The sequence below is a fragment of the Amblyraja radiata genome, chromosome 3, assembly GCF_010909765.2.
Source record: "Amblyraja radiata isolate CabotCenter1 chromosome 3, sAmbRad1.1.pri, whole genome shotgun sequence".
Lineage (NCBI taxonomy): Eukaryota > Metazoa > Chordata > Chondrichthyes > Rajiformes > Rajidae > Amblyraja > Amblyraja radiata.
Genome location: NC_045958.1, coordinates 73216887 through 73232705, shown reverse-complemented (window position 1 = coordinate 73232705; position 15819 = coordinate 73216887). Strand labels below are relative to the sequence as shown.

Here is a 15819-nt window from a genome sequence, read left to right as displayed (position 1 = left end):
TCTATCTACTGTCATTTCTCTTCACTTTTGGAATTCTGAAGTAGGCTAAATGTCTCACACGCTTATCCCGATTTCCATAATTATTTACAGCGCAAAAATTGACAATTTCAGCGGGTTTTAAAGGGCCCACTACGCTGGAAACAATGGTAAGTGCCTACCTGCAGTACATCGCGTGTAATCCATTTGGAGTAGCGTAGCAACAGTACGGGTCATGGGTCGTGACCCGACTGCCGTGAAACCTCCCTATACGTCCCACCTGCCTGCGTTTGGCCCATTTCCCTCTGAACCTGTCCTATCCATGTACCTGTCTAAATGTTTCTTAAAAGTTGCAATATTACCTGCCTCAACTACCTCCTCCGGCAGCTCCATACACACACCAACATTTGTGTGATAAATGTACCCCTCAGATTCCTATTAAATCGTTCACCCCTCACCTATGTCCTCTGGTTCTCAATTCCCCTATTCTGGGCAAGAGATCTATTCCTCTCATGACTTTGTACACCTCTATAAGATCAATTCTATTAGTTCCATTAGTTTTAATGTAGTTATGGGAAAGGATAGCACTGACCCTCAAATCATGGTCTTTAATTAAGGCTAGTCCGATTTTGGAGGCTGTAGACAGGAACTTGCAGAGGTTGATTGGGAGGGTCTGTTTGCAGGTAGGGGGGCGACAGACAATGGGAGGCTTTCAAAAGTGAGATAGCAGGAGTACAGGGACCACATGTTCCTGTTAGGGTAAAAGGCAAGACTGGCGTGTTTAGGGAACCCTGGTTGACGAGAGATGTTAAGTCTGTTCAGTAAAAAGGAGGAGTGCGTCAGATTTAGGCATAAGGAAACAAGACAATCAATCTCTCTGCGAGTATAGGTGTCGAAGTACTCTTAAGAAAGCAATCAGGAGAGCAAAACAAGGACATGAAATAGAGCTGGCAAGCAAGGTAGTGGAAAATTCCAAGAGATTCTGCAGGTGCATTGAAAGTAAAATGGAGACTAGGAAAAGAATGGGTCCCCTTAAAGATCATTTGTGGCTTGACACGAAGACAGCCATAGAAAGAGGTAAAATAATTCATACCTATACTTACTGAGAAGATGACCGTGGAAGCTAAGAAAATGAGGTAAAAGAGTTGTGATCTTAGATTAGATATAAATGACAAAGAAGGAGATGTTGGTGTTTTTAAAGCGTACTAAGGTGAATAAATCCCCAGGGTTTGACCATGTGTATCCTCTGACCTGCAGGTGCTCCACTCTCAGTTCATGAATCTCAGTTCATTGTTGTTCATTATCTACATTAGATATAAGATACATTTATTTGTCACATGTACCAGTTGGTACAGTGAAATGTGTGGTCACCATACAGCCATACAAATAAAAAAAGAACATAACACACGATAGATTCCAACATAAAACATCCCCACACAGCAGAATCAAAGTTTCCCACTGTGAGGGAAGGCACCAAAGTCAGTCCTCTTCCTCTGATGTTCTTGATGTTCACCCGTGGTCGGGGCCTCCTGAGCTCGAGCAGGAGGGGGACAGATTCTTTACCTCGAGAGCAGTGAGAATGTGGAGCAGTCCCATGGAGAGTTGTTAAGATTAGTGGTGTAAACTAGTAAAGATAAAAGGATAGATGGATTGGAGAAGATGAAGAAAGCTGATAGGAGAGTCATGTGGAATGTATGCCTGAGGAGTCACATGGACCATTTCTGAACTGTGCACAAGACTGTGAACTTGGAAAAAGTGCCACCAATATCCTCTGCAAGGCAAAACACCAGCGTGTCAATAAGCACAGGAGAATACTTATTGGATGGGGCTGCTGTGCAAGTGCAGACACCAACAGAGTTTCTGTGAGCTGTGTCATACAATTGAAAGCAGTTCATTCTGCAGTGCATGTGAAGAGAGCATCTCCTGCGATAGATGAAGTGTTTGGGATATGGGCTGGAAGTAGAATATTCTTGCAAGTTGAAACAAACATTCAATAAACGTGATGTACGTTTGCTCACAGTCGTTTCGAGAAATAGTAACCTCCGTTGCCATGGTTACAGCCTTTAATGGAAAAGGTGTTCTGAGTCCTGAAGGCATTCTGTATTGTTGTATGTGTGTGCATGTGTGACCAAACAATATATTGTAAATTCTAATAATCCAATGAGTTGATGGTTTGATCATGACATGAAGGCATTTAAAGTGACCCGGGCTATATTGTACCGATGGAGAGCCATTTAGGGATTTTTACACACAATTTGCCCACCATTTTTTTTTAATTTTTAGAAAGTCATAATTTGAATGGTTATGGGAACCCTAAAAGAAGCCTTGTGTTGTGTCTTACTAGTGGAGTCCACCTACAGCTGTTCCTACTGCTCTTTTTCCACCCTGATGGTAAAGCAGCTCAAACAACATGCTCTGAAAGTGCACGGCCATGTTATGGCAGTGTCCAAACATCACATTGACCTTCCAGCAGCCTTCTCTTCTGGTAACAATGCACGGCAGACAGAGTCCCAGTCTGAGGGAGCAGCAGAATCAGATGGTAAGCTGCTCGTGGCTATCTCTGGTGTATCCAAATCTTACTTGGTTATTTTAAATGCCTTCAAGCTGTTCACTAGCAGAGTGGAAAGGCACACAAAACAAAGGCAACAAAGTGCCATTCATTAGCCCTTGCACGAATTTGCCTTCAAATTCTGCAATGATCACCAAGAAAGAACACAGCAGTCTTGGTTCCTAAGAGAACCTTCCAAAACAAAAACACTGCAGTGAAAAGACTCTCCTCAGGAAAACTGGATGAAACTCTCAGGAAAAGCAAATTCTGCTCTCGTTGAGGCAATGCTTTTAGGGCTTTTTTAATTTAATAAGTATTTTTAGTAGTAGTCGCTCACTTGAAAATTTTGTAAGACCCAGTTGTTACTCTGTGTCCTTATTCCAGACCCCACCTTCTTAAAATGCCCCTCCATCAGAATCAAAGGTAAGAGATGGTCAACGTTCTGCTGTGCACTTCCCTTTTCTGTGAACAATGTACTGATTCTCACCTACAATCCTACAAAATGTTCTTCCTTATTCCTAATAACAGCAAATTCTTTCTGCAACCTAAATAAACCAGCTGGATGCACTGCAATGTCCCGTAATTGGTAACCCTTCCCATCAATTGCCTCGTTGCCTAACAATCTGTTCCATTGTGAACACTGTTCGCTCAAGTAATGGCTGGAATTTTCTTGGTCGCCCATGCTTAATCGCAGGGATACGAAAGGGAAATTCTTCCCATTTATAATCTGGTTTGCTTTCCTTGATCCATCTTGCTTTTCCTGCTGTTTTCATGGGTTCCTGGCACTATACTTGCTTCACCAAGGCTTTCTGTTGCATGGGTTTCAAGCTGGCCTTGGGTCTACTTATAATGGGGAGATGTAGGGGCTTCTTCGTCGTAGCTTAAAGCCTTTCGGGGTCTGTAGGGGAAGGGAGGGGGGAGTGGGGATCAATGAAGAAAACCTGTTGGATTTTATACAGTTTGTGTACACCAACTCTCCACGTGTAGACTCCTCGTACTCTGAGCCACCTGATGTCCAGCAACAGCTGAACCATTACCAGACAGCGGCCATGGCCAGAAACCGCTCCAGCCCCATCCTAGTGCCATCGCCAACCGCCCCCTCTGACCAGATGTCTAAGGGGTACTTCAGCTGCGAGTTCTGCCAGTTCAACTCCGAGTACATCCAGAGCATGAGGCGCCACTATCGAGACAGGCACTGCGGCAAGAAACTCTACAAATGTAAGGATTGTCCATTCTTCACCGGCTTCAGGTAAGATGGACAAAGAAATGGGGCGAGGCAAAAATTGTCGACACAGATTTTAAGCTGGGAATGTGAATCGCAGGAGGGCATTCATCCACTTCAACATACAGAGTTGTACGGTGCAGAATCAGGCCCTTTGGCCCACCAAGTCCGTGCCAACTATCCTACAATAATCGCATTTACTTACATACCCTAAAATAATCCTGTTTTTATTTAATTTTCCCTCACCCAATTTCTCAACAACTTCCCGGGGACAATGTGGGTAATCTAATGCTGTTTGAAAATAGTGCCACAAGATCTATCTTTCTTACCCGAGCAAACAGACATACAATAGGTGGCACCTAGTCATTACAGTACATCTACAGCACCACACAGGATATCAGTCTAGAATTTTGTGCTGAACTCCTGGGGCCTTGAACCCATGACATTCTGACATTGGTGAAAGAGTGTGACTCACTGAATCCCAGCAGGCTCGCTCATACCAAGGCTAACCCCTCCCATCCAGTATGGGGTGGCATTGTTTATCAATTGTTGAAATGTTTTTTGGTAACTATTGAACTCTTCACTGAATACAGTGTGCTGGATTGAAAAAGTGCGTTATGCTATTGAGCAAATGTGATTGATAAGAGTGGTGTGGAGGCAATGGCTTAACAGTAGAAAGTGTTAAGGGGAGGTTTAAAAGTCAAGAGTGTTTTATTGTCATATGTCCGGAAAAGGAACAATGAAATTCTTACTTGCAGCAGCACAACGGGTATGCAAACATATAGTACTGAGTAGCTACCATAATAAACAACAAAAAGTTGTTCAATAATAAAAAAAACACCACAGCACCAGCCGACATAAGAGGCTATTTTGACCCCGTGGAGTCAATCCCAGCTGACAGACCCATGCCTTTCTCCCACTCATTGTGACCTAATTCCCTTCAACGCTCCCTGAATCTACCTCGCCTGCACACTCGGGCAGTTGGCAGTGGCCTGTTAATCAACCCACACATCTTGGGGATGCAGGAGAGGTTGCTGGAGCACCCTGAAGAGACCCACTTGTCCATGGGGTGTATGTGCAGATTCCACAGGGACAGCAGCAGAGATCAGGTTTGAACCTAGTTTGCTGGAGCTGCGAGATGCTGGGTCTACTAATTGCTCCACTTTAATAGAGGACTGAGAAATGAAATGCTATTAAATAGAGCAAAACACTTTTCATTGGTAGACACAGGTTGAAAGAAGAACAACAATAGTGCTAGAAAGTGAAGTTGATTCAGCAGCACAGCAATGGTACTGAATAGCGGGTATATTCCTATGTAGATCCATGGAGAATTGGGTGGAAATTCTTTGTATCGTGATCTATCATCCAGACTGCACTGCCCAAAAAGATCAGTGAAAACTGATCTTCTTAAGATATACATTCTTAAATGGCTGATGTTTGGGGGGAAAAGTGGGAGTGGGATCAAATGAGTAATTCTTCCAAAGAGCCAGCACGTGCACAGTGGGCCATAGGGCCTCCTTTGGTGAAACCTGACTTCTAGTGAGGAGTGTGAAGCTGAGGTGTTGTGTGCTTGTGTTGCAGGTCTACATTTTCTATGCACGTTGAGGGTAGCCACACAGCCCCTCCTGTGGAGGGTCCCAAGGACCTGCGCTGCCCTCTCTGCCTGTACCACACCAAATACAAAAGCAGCATGATCGATCACATCGTCCTTCACAGAGGTGAGTCAAAGTCGGACAGCATTGAAACAGGCCCTTTGCCCCATCTCACCCAGGCCTTCCCAACCTCATTTGTCCGCTTTTGATCCATATCCCTCTGCAGCTTTCCTATCCGTCTATCGGTCCAAATATATTTTAAACATTGTCATTGTATCTACCTCGACTACTACCACTGGCAGACCATTCCACATACCCAACAGCCTCTGTGGAAAAGGTTTTAAAAAAGTCCCTTTAAAAATGTTTCCTCCTTACCATAAACCTACCATTTTTATAATACCCCTACCCTGTCAATAAGACTGACATCCACCTTATCCATGCCCCTCATGATTTTCTAAACCACTATAAGGTGACCTCTCCAGGGAAAATTGTCCCAGCCTATCCCGTCTCTCCTTGTATCCCACGCCCTCTTATCTGCATCCTCTCTAGCTTAATTACATCCTCAGAATATGACGACCAGAACTGCACACCATGTCCCAGCTGCGGTATCACCAACATCTTGTATGGCTGTAAAATTATATCCTACCCGTGTTGCTACTTTCATGGAACTGAGCATTTGGGTGTGGAGTGTTTATGAAACAAGTCAGTGAAAGATGCATGGTGAAGAATGGGTAAATCCTGCCCCGAGTCCTCGATCATCTGTAATATCATCCTGCATTTCGTAAAACTCTCATCCTGCATTTCGTAAAACACTGTTTTTCAGGCTGAAACAATAGTCATCATTAATGGTATCAACTCTTTAAGTGACATTAAGTCTTAAGTCAGTAGCAGAAGGAAGATCAGAGCCCAGCGATCGCCATAAATATGGCAGAGAACCATTGGTTATTCAGAACTGCATTTCGTTGTCTCTGTACTGTACACTGCACAATGACAATAAAGTTTGAATCTGAATCTGAAATGGATCTTTGAACTAAAGGGATCAAGGGGTATGGAGAGAAGGCAGGTACAGGATACTGAGTTGGATGATCAGCCATGATCATATTGAATGGCGGTGCAGGCTCGAAGGGCCGAATGGCCTACTCCTGCACCTAATTTCAATGTTTCTATGAACTGACACTGATTCCAAAAACATTGATATCTACGTCCAATCACAGGTTGTGAATTAATTGGAGATCTTGATTTTTATGCAGTGATTGACCAGAGTATAATGATCTTAATCTGGTTGTATATTAGTACAATCCTTCCTGACTCATTGAAGAGAGACAGTTTGTGCATGACTTACACTGGGGATGGATCTCTCATGACATACATGTTTCTTTTTTTGTTCATCTTCCACAGAAGAGAGAGTTGTCCCCATTGAAGTCTGTCGCTCGAAGCTCTCGAGGCACTTGCGAGGAATTGTCTTCCGGTGCGATAAGTGCACCTTCACCAGCTCCAGCGACGAGACGTTGCAGCAGCATATGGAAAAGCACAAAGAAATGAAACCATACAAGTGCCAACTGTGTTATTATGAGAGCAGGATAAAAGAAGATTTGGAGAACCATCTGCAGGAGGAACACAAGGTAATTCGGATTGCTTTTATGCTTTGATTCATTTCCAATTTTGCTATTCTGTAATTAAATCATTCCATTAACCCCAGCTTTAACTGTCGTGCTGGATTCTTAATTCTATCTCCAAATACCATTGAATTTGAGGGACTTGGTTGGAAATTTTGGGCACTGCAAGTTATCTGGAACAGTTACCCTGAAAATGTGATGGCGCAGATTCAATATTAACTCCCAGAAGGGATAAATGCCAAATACAACTTCTAAGTTGGTGGGTAAGGAGAGTGGGTCTAATAAAACGTCTGTTTCACAGACCCTGCAAGAATCAAGATTGACTGAATGGCCAATGTTTGATATTGTACATTAGCAGGATTGCTACAGTGAAACTGGCATCCACCAGTTTATACTCTCTTGTGCAATGGAATTAATTGAACATGCTCCTCTTCCCCAACCTCAGGTGATTCGCAACTTTGAATTAGTTGGTCGCGTTAACCTGGACCAGTTAGACTTTAAAGACAAAGAATGGTTCAGCAGCGAGGAGGAGGCCAGAGAGGAAGAAAAAGGCCACATTGTTGAACAAAGAGGTTTGTGATTTTGGAAAACTTTTTTTTTGGAAAAAATGTCATCATTCTTAACGTTGCCTCAAAACGGGTGTATGAAAGGTGAGGAGGGGAGTGCTTCATCCATTTCAGAGAAGCAGTAGATGTTTCAGGTACCTTTCATGGACGGCATGGTGGTGCAGCGGTAGAGCTGCTGCCTTACAGCGCCAGAGACAAGGGGTCAATCCCGACTATGGGTGCTGTCTGTACGAAGTTTGTACGTTCTCCCCATGACTGCGGGGGTTTTCTCAGAGGTCTTCAGTTTCCTCCCACACTCCAAAGACGCACCAGTTTGTGGGTTAATTGGCTTGGTATAAGTGTAAATTGTCCTTTGTGTGTGTAGGTCAGTGTTAACGTGCGGGGATCGCTGGTCGGTGCGGACCCAGTGGGCCGAAGGGCCTATCTCTAAACTAAAAAAAAAAATTAGGATGCCCCAGATTTATTCCATGTTGGCCAAATTGCCTAATCGAACTGGTTCCACTTGCCTGCAGCTTGTCCTATATCTCACCAAACGTGTCCAATGCACGTACTTGTCCAAGCTTCTTTTCAATATTGCACCTGGCTCCACCACACCCTCTGGCGGTTCATTCTATGTTGGGTGGCGCAGCGGTGGAGCTGATGCCTTGCAGCGCCAGAGACCCGTGTTCGATCCTGACTTGGTGCTGTCAGAGTTTGTACTTTCTGTCTATGACTGCATGGGTTTTCTCCGTGTGCTCCGGTTTCCTCCCACACTCCAAAAATGTACAGGTTTATAGATTAATTGGCCGGTTAAATTGTAAATTGCCCCTAGTGTGTAGGATAGTGTTAGCGTACAGGATGAACACTGGTCAGTGCAGCCTCGATGGGCCGAAGGGCCTGTTTCTGCGCTGTATCTCTAAAGTGAAGTATATATGCGCCATCATTTGTGTGGTGAAACAAGTGAACTGTTATGCATATTTGGATCTTGCTTGTAGTTTTTGTTTATCGTTATATTTGAGAGTGAGGATTCAATTACCAGTTTAATTATTTCAATTCTAGAAAAAAATTGCAAGGTATAGGTCTACTCCCAGAATACTGTTAGGGCCACCTCTCTTGCTAGGAGCATACACAGCATTCTGTCTGTTAACAAGTAACATCTCAGAAGATCCATCTTGCCTCAACGAGTTGCTGCCTTGGGTTCAACTCCCTCTCCTGGGATTTGTGCAGATAATCTAGCTGTCACCTTATCAGATGAAATGTTACAACGTGGCCTGCTAAGCAGATACTGGTGGACCCAAATGATCTCTTGGATCTGTTTTGAAGAACAGGGTTGACTTTACAGTCATAGAGTGATATAGTGTGGAAACAGGCCCTTCTGCCCAACTCGCCCACACCGGCCAACAATGTCCCAGCTACACCAGTCCCACTTGCCTGCGCTTGGTCCATATCGCTCCAAACCTGTCCTATCCATGTACCTGTCTAACTGTTTCTTAATTGATGGGATAGTCCCAGCCTCAACTACCTCCTCTAGCAGCTTGTTCCACACACCCACCACCCTTTGAGTGAAAATGTTACCCCTCGGATTCCTATTAAATCTTTTCCCCTTCACCTTGAACTTATGTCCTCTTGCCCAGAGAGATTCCCTACTCTGGGTAAAATACACTGTGCATCTACTCGATCTATTCCTCTCATGATCTTATAGAGGTCTATAAGATCACCCCTTATCCTCCTGCGCTCCATGGAATAGAGACCCAGCCTACTCAACCTCTCCCTGTAATTGCGCTCCGTTCACTGGCCCGCGGCAGCCTGGGGCCGCAGTCTGCAGAGCTCTAGCCGGCGCGGCGTCTGCAACCTGCGGCATGGACTTACCAACAGGAGCGGGGTCCCTCGCTGGGGATCCCTGGAGGGGAGCTTCGACTTCGACTGTCGGCCCTGCGGTCTGCAGTGCTTCTGGCTGCGGCGCGGCAGGAACTTTAAATCACCGACTGCCGGCCTGCGGCCCACACCAACCTGAAGCCGCAGTCTCCGGTGGGGGAGGCACCGATTCAGGACTTACCTGGACTTTCATTCATCTGGATGCCCGCAGCGGCGACTGCGGAGGGTTGAGGTCCCGACCACGGGGGAAAATGGAGGAGGACTGGCCAAATTTTGTGCCTTCCACCACAGTGGTGGGTGTTTGTGTTAAATTTTTATTGTGCTTTTGTGTGTTCTTTCTCATTGTACCGCTGCTGGCAAATTCGTTTCACTTGCACTTTATGTGCAATGTGACAAATAAAACTGTATTGTATTGTATTGTATTGGCTGTGGGGAGTAGAAATGATTAATAAATTCATGAGACATTCGTCTTTCTCTTTGAAGAGAGGTAACTAATCCACAGACAGACCTAAGTTGTTACGTAAAAGGATTCAGAGTGAGTTGACAAGAGAGGTTTTTGCCCAATATGTGGTTGGGCTTGTAACTCAAAGGTAAATGTTGTTGGAGGTAGAGGCAGAGTCTGAGGAAAGGTCTCGACCTGAAATGTCACTTCGTCGTTTTCTCCAGATTTGCTATCTGACCCTCTGAGTTACTCCGGCATCTTGTGTCTATCTTCATTGTTCGAGGTAGATGTCTTCATTCCATTTAAATAACTTTCTTGAAGAATTCTTCCTGGCCTGTATTCCAGAGGCCACAGACCCAGGAACTGGGTGGCAGGAAGAGTCTGTATATTTTTCTCCAACTGGAAAAGACTTTGTGGGTCAAATTGTAGCTTCCAAATTCTAACTGCTAAAGTGGTATCATTTATATTAGTATAATGCTCGGCTCAACTGGGTTATCACATTGAAGAAAAAAATGGAAGGGAGGAGACAATGCACAATGTTTCTGGACTAATAGTTCTTGAAACAAATTATTTTTCAGGTATTGAGGTGTGCCCAGGAAGTGGGGCTCGGATCTACAATGAGAAAAGATTCCCCTGTGAATTTTGCGGACGTACATTTGCCCGTGGATTTGATTGGGAGCGTCACATTCAGAGACATAGCATGTAAGATCACTCAATATGAAGTGTTAACAAAATGCCCAAGAATATGTGTAAACATTAAATAATTGTAAACGCAACAGTGACCATTGATGTGGCATATTCAAGGAGCAGCACAGTGGTGGAATATGTAACACTGCTGCCTTGTAAATCCAGCGACTAGGGTATTGTTGGCATGGAGTTTGCATGTTCTCAGTGTGACCACATGGTATTTTCCCAGGTGACCCAACTTCTTGTAGTCATGCTCGTTGGTAGGTTATCTAGCTACTGTAAATATGCCCTAGTGTAGGTAGGAGGCAGGAGAATTGTATGGTGGGTGGGTGGAAATGAAAAGAGTTGATTGAGACACAGGAGGGAAAATAAAGTTGGCATTTGGTACTCGTGTAATGGGCCAAAAGGGTCTTTCAAATCTTAATATGGAAGATGATCCTAAGGTGCATCATCAATTTTTGTTTGATATTTCCATCATTCATACATGGAGGCATTAGGGCCGGTGACCAAAAACTTGAACATAAGAGGATTTTCTCAGGAATAGAGGGGAGTGCAATATATGGCTGCCAGTAATCCAAAATAAATAAAATTATGGATGCTGGAATCTGAAATAAAAACAGAAAAGCTGGAAGGACTCAGCCAATGGGGCAGCATTTGTGGGAAGAGAAATCAGTTAATGTTTTGGGTCGGAGACCCTTCCTCTAAACTAAGAGTGGTAGGGGTGCAGTTTTCAGGGAGGGGGGAGTGTCTGCCAGAGGTGGACTGGTAGACATTTGAGGAAGGTCAAAAGACTGGAATTGGTGGAGTGCAAAGAACTTGTAAGCTGGTGGAGGATATGGAGCGATGTGATCGCAGAAAGATTTGAATGTGAAGGTGAGGATTTTGAAATGGACTACTTAAATTTCCAGTGTGTAACACATAATGTTGGAGGAACTCGGTGGGTCTGAAGAACATTGACATGATATTTTGGGTTGGATTCTTCAGACTGATTGTAGTTGGGGGAGAAAGCTGGAAAAGAGGTGGGGGTGGGACAAAGCCTGGCAGGTGATAGGTTGATATAGGTAAGAGGGATTGATCAAGCTCAGTGACATTGAGTGAATGGTTCAACTCAGGTTTTTGTTTTTAAACAAATTCAGCGAGTGCTGGTTCAGCGAGTGCTGGCCAAACACAGTCTTCCAGAGAATGGAGTGAGGAATGCAAGTCAGGAGTAGAACGGAATAGTCAACTCTCAACATTGCCTTTCCTATACTGTTTTCATTTTCTTAAATGCTTCTAACAGGGCTCTCGGTGAGAATAACCATCAGGAACATGAAACATGTCCAGCAACAGAGAACTCCAGGGAAGAGAATAACACTACACCTTTAAGAATGGAGGAGCAACTGGATTCTGCTGACAACATGAAGACGGAAGTCACTTACCAGGAAGCACCATCCTGTCCAATCTCTTTAGCATTAATAAAGGAAAACTCCCAGGATTTGGACACTGAGACCAAAAATAAAGAGTCGGAGCTTTGTTAGTATACTTGAAATGTTGTGCAAGTTTCTCCTCCCTTTCTAACCCCTCGTCCCACCCCCACACCGACCCCCTCACCATATTCTCTGCTCCTTGCCCGCTGACAACTGATGATGGAGCAGGAACTCGTGTTACAATCAATCCTTCAGTACCTCAATCCAAGCACCTGTCCTTTGCGGGTGCGAGTGAGCAGTAAGGACAGGCGGAGCGGCCGTTGGTCGTGAGGAATGGACACGCCGCCGACATCGGCCCTGCCGCCGACATCTCCACACACGAGAGCATTGCAGCATGATCCAGAGCCGGAACCCGTGCCAATTTTTTACCTCCTCCCTTGTCCGAGGCTAATTGTAGAACCTCTTACTAATTCCAAGGTGTGCTCAGCAAAGCTAACTCGGAAGGGATTCAACTTTTTGGACACTCCTGGGCTGTGAAGTTCTGGGTCACATGGTGTGCGGTGTGTTTACTTAGCTATTTGGGACGTATTCCTTATACCTTCTTCCCTATCTCCCTCTTTTGTGCCCTGTTTATCTCCACCCCCCTCCCACAACCTCAAAACTCTTCCTCTCCACTTCCCTCTCTCTCTTTTTTTCTTCCCTCCCTATTGTTTCCAGTGTTTGAATGAATTGTGTGTTTAAAAATACTGGGGACTGCCTCATTAATCTAGTGAGTTGTGATTTTTTTTTAAAGTTAGTGTGGTCTTGTGGGAATGTCATTACTTCATTGTAGAGATTTTGACATTCATTGAAGTAATGTTCCATATTGCTCTTTTAAAAAAAAAAACAATATTGAACTTGTGCATTGAAAACCAAAAATACCCCCCAAATTTTTACTTTGATCCAGCTATCAGTCTAGTGATCCATAACTAATGGATTAATCAAGCACCTCTGATTCAGCAAGTTTTGTTATGATGGGACACTTTTGCAAGCTGCTATATTTTAGCCCACAACTGGTTGAATTCAAGGCACTTGTCTTTCTTTGAACATGCAAAGCGCCGTTTTTAACAGGTTAGTTTATCTCACAATTGGTTGCATGTTACAGGCTGTAACTACTGCAGACTCCTGCATCATGGTTTATAACATGCATCTCAACGAAAGGTTAAGAACACTTAAAGTGGAATCTATCACCTTTACCGTTCACGTTTTCTGTTTAATTATAATGGTGTGCATTAGAACTGGTGTTAAAAGCGGATTCACGGAGGCATTTCCGAATCTTGAATGAAGGACCAGCTCGGACCGAGGTGCTGTAATCAATTGGCAGACATTGAGCCCAGTTCACTTGTAGCACCAACACTGTTTGTGTTTTTCTTTTGTAAGTAATCCAATACGGAACAAGCTTACCATACTAAAGAAGTTCCTTGTTTTCTTGCACTAATGCATCTGGTAAAAATGTTTTTTTTTAATCTATTATTTAAAAGAAAACTTGTTTGTATAGCAGAAATGGTCCTAACAATTACTGTTAATGTAGGATGTTGGTGCAAAAAGTGATCATAATTTGCAGTACCTCAGCATTAATCTTTACTGAATGTCCATTCTGTGCAAGTAATATCTGTTCATAAACTGTGTAGATTTACTTTTCTTCCCCTGCACATCTGCAGTAAGATGTGTGCTACAATGTTGTAGTGAGACTACTTTACGTGAATAAAAATTCCATAGGTTAGCTTTTGTTTGCCAAGTTTACAGGTTATTGTATTCTTGTTTTATATAAACACTTTAATTAAATCACTATATGGGTTCTCAAAACCTGTTGCTTGATAAATGACTTTTTTTTAGGACACTTGTTTAGGTCTCAATTTGGATCCAGATGTTTGCATTATCAAATGAAATATTATTGTGATCAAGGTATTTTTGAAATGATGCTTTCAAAGAACACCTGTTCCTTGAAGCAGTTCATTAACATCACCTATTTTCATGTTGAAAACAGGGCAAAATGGGAGCAGTTTCTGTGAAAAAAAAGACAGGGATATTGCAGATTACCATGTATATTGTGTTCTTTTGTCTACATTGTAGTTTAGGAAGCTCCTTTTAAATATTTTTGTTATCTAAAATACTTCTAAAGTTGACTGTTTAGGACATGCATTGGAAGTCTGTTTTAAGCCAACTGCAGGGGTTGAGGAAATGAACTCTGGAAACAATTACCAAAATTGACTGGCCTTCCTCAGTGTTTGTTAGTGCAGTTTCTAAATAATGCTGCTTTAGTTTCTAGAATGATCTGTAAATACTGTACTTCCTGGGATTTTGTTTTGCTGACCTGATAAATAAAAAGTGATGACTCCTTTTTAATTTTGTAACGTTCTTGAGCCATTCATTCTTTCCTATTTAAATTGTATACCAGTGAGAAGAAGCTTTGCTGGAGAGCAGGTCTGGCAGCATCTGGGGAGGAAATGGACAGGTGATGTTGCCGGTCAGGACCCTTCTTTAGACTCAGCAAGTCAGGCTGCCGAAGAATTGTCCTGGCCCAAAATCGTCCCCAATCCATGTTCTCCAGAGATGCTGCCTGACTCGCTGAGTTACTCCAGCATTTTTGGTAAACCAGTGCTTGCGGTTCTTGTGTCTGATGAAACTTCGCCTGCCCATTCCCTACTTGGATGTTTCCAGTCCTGCCAAGTCCTGTGTTTTGATCAAGATTCCTGTGTTTTGATCAAGATTCTTGTGTCTCTTGCATTTCTCTGTCTCGTGCTCACTCAGATGATGGTAAGAGGGACAATCCCCTCGGAAGAAATTCCAGTGACTGCAAAACAGCAGCCACCTGCACCTGTGAGAGCAGGTGAGGTCTTAGTTTAACATCTTGCCCAGGTGGTGAACAGCACATACACATTAGGATACACAGTTAACCCTTGAAATATGGGACCATCTCTGTCCTTCTGTAAAAACATTTCAGATATATGTACAATACTGTTGGAGAGCAGTTGCCTGTAGATTTTTGTTCTCAAGTAAACTAACTAATGTTGGCAATTACTTGGGTCATTTGTGTAATATCTTGGCAGAGAAGTACTAAAAGTATGAATGTGTGATTTGCAGATTAGATTAGATAACAACAAAGATAAGATGCCTATGTTCCTGAGGCCACAACCCCAATATAACAACAATATATGTGAGTTCCAAGTCAAACCTCGCCCTTCTCTTTTCTATGTACAATGATGAATTGGTTTAAATGGAAAGCGCAAAACCATGGTCTGAAATATAGAATAATCAATAGGGAATTCAGGGAAAATCTGCATTAACGGAGTGGTGAATTTAAACCAATGCCATAAGTGCTATTAAAATCTGGATGAATGAATGAGAAAAATACATTAAGATGAGGAGGAGGAGGCATGGGTGGAGCATTAGCATCACCACAGACTAGGAGGGCTGAATGGCCTGTTTGTTTTGCTGTACATTCTGTAATATTCATAGTTTCTGCTTCTCAAAATATTGGTAAGTCACCTGGACAACCCCAGGCTGGATTTAGTGGTCATTTTATTCAACTTATAGTTTGTTGGTGTCGTCTACTGAATAGGAAAATATGGGTTTAAGAATGACCAATGGATTTGTGCAAATCTAAAGAAGTTGGGGGTTTATCATTACCTAACTTTATGTATTACTACTGGGCAGTGCATATTAAGAACATAATGTACTGGCTGGATAGTTCCACTCAGCAGTTGGAGTGGATAAGAATGGAGAAAGAGGAGTGCTATCTGTACGATATAGGAACGATCCTGCTCTCACCGATAAAATTGAATAGTATAATATATAAGAAGAACCCAATTATTCACAATATAATAAGAATTTGGAAACAGATAAAAGTATCCTTGAAATTAAATAATTT

At 43.1% G+C, this 15819-nt stretch overlaps 1 protein-coding gene across 13 annotated transcripts in view; it reads left to right on the top strand.

Moving 5' to 3' along the window:
• Window positions 1-14299, top strand: part of znf462 (zinc finger protein 462) — a 137473-nt gene extending 123174 nt beyond the window's left edge. For 10 of the 13 annotated variants that reach the window (XM_033018053.1, XM_033018052.1, XM_033018054.1 and 7 more), the window contains 8 exons: window positions 2321-2515; window positions 2909-2947; window positions 3512-3773; window positions 5328-5464; window positions 6737-6960; window positions 7400-7526; window positions 10395-10518; window positions 11783-14299. In XM_033018053.1, the coding sequence (XP_032873944.1) occupies window positions 2321-2515; window positions 2909-2947; window positions 3512-3773; window positions 5328-5464; window positions 6737-6960; window positions 7400-7526; window positions 10395-10518; window positions 11783-12020 (1346 nt within the window). In that variant the 3' untranslated portion in view covers window positions 12021-14299. The remainder of the gene's footprint in view (window positions 1-2320; window positions 2516-2908; window positions 2948-3511; window positions 3774-5327; window positions 5465-6736; window positions 6961-7399; window positions 7527-10394; window positions 10519-11782) is intronic. The other 3 variants (XM_033018061.1, XM_033018060.1, XM_033018062.1) reach the window with 3 other exon arrangements.
• The last annotated feature ends 1520 nt before the right edge of the window (window positions 14300-15819 follow it).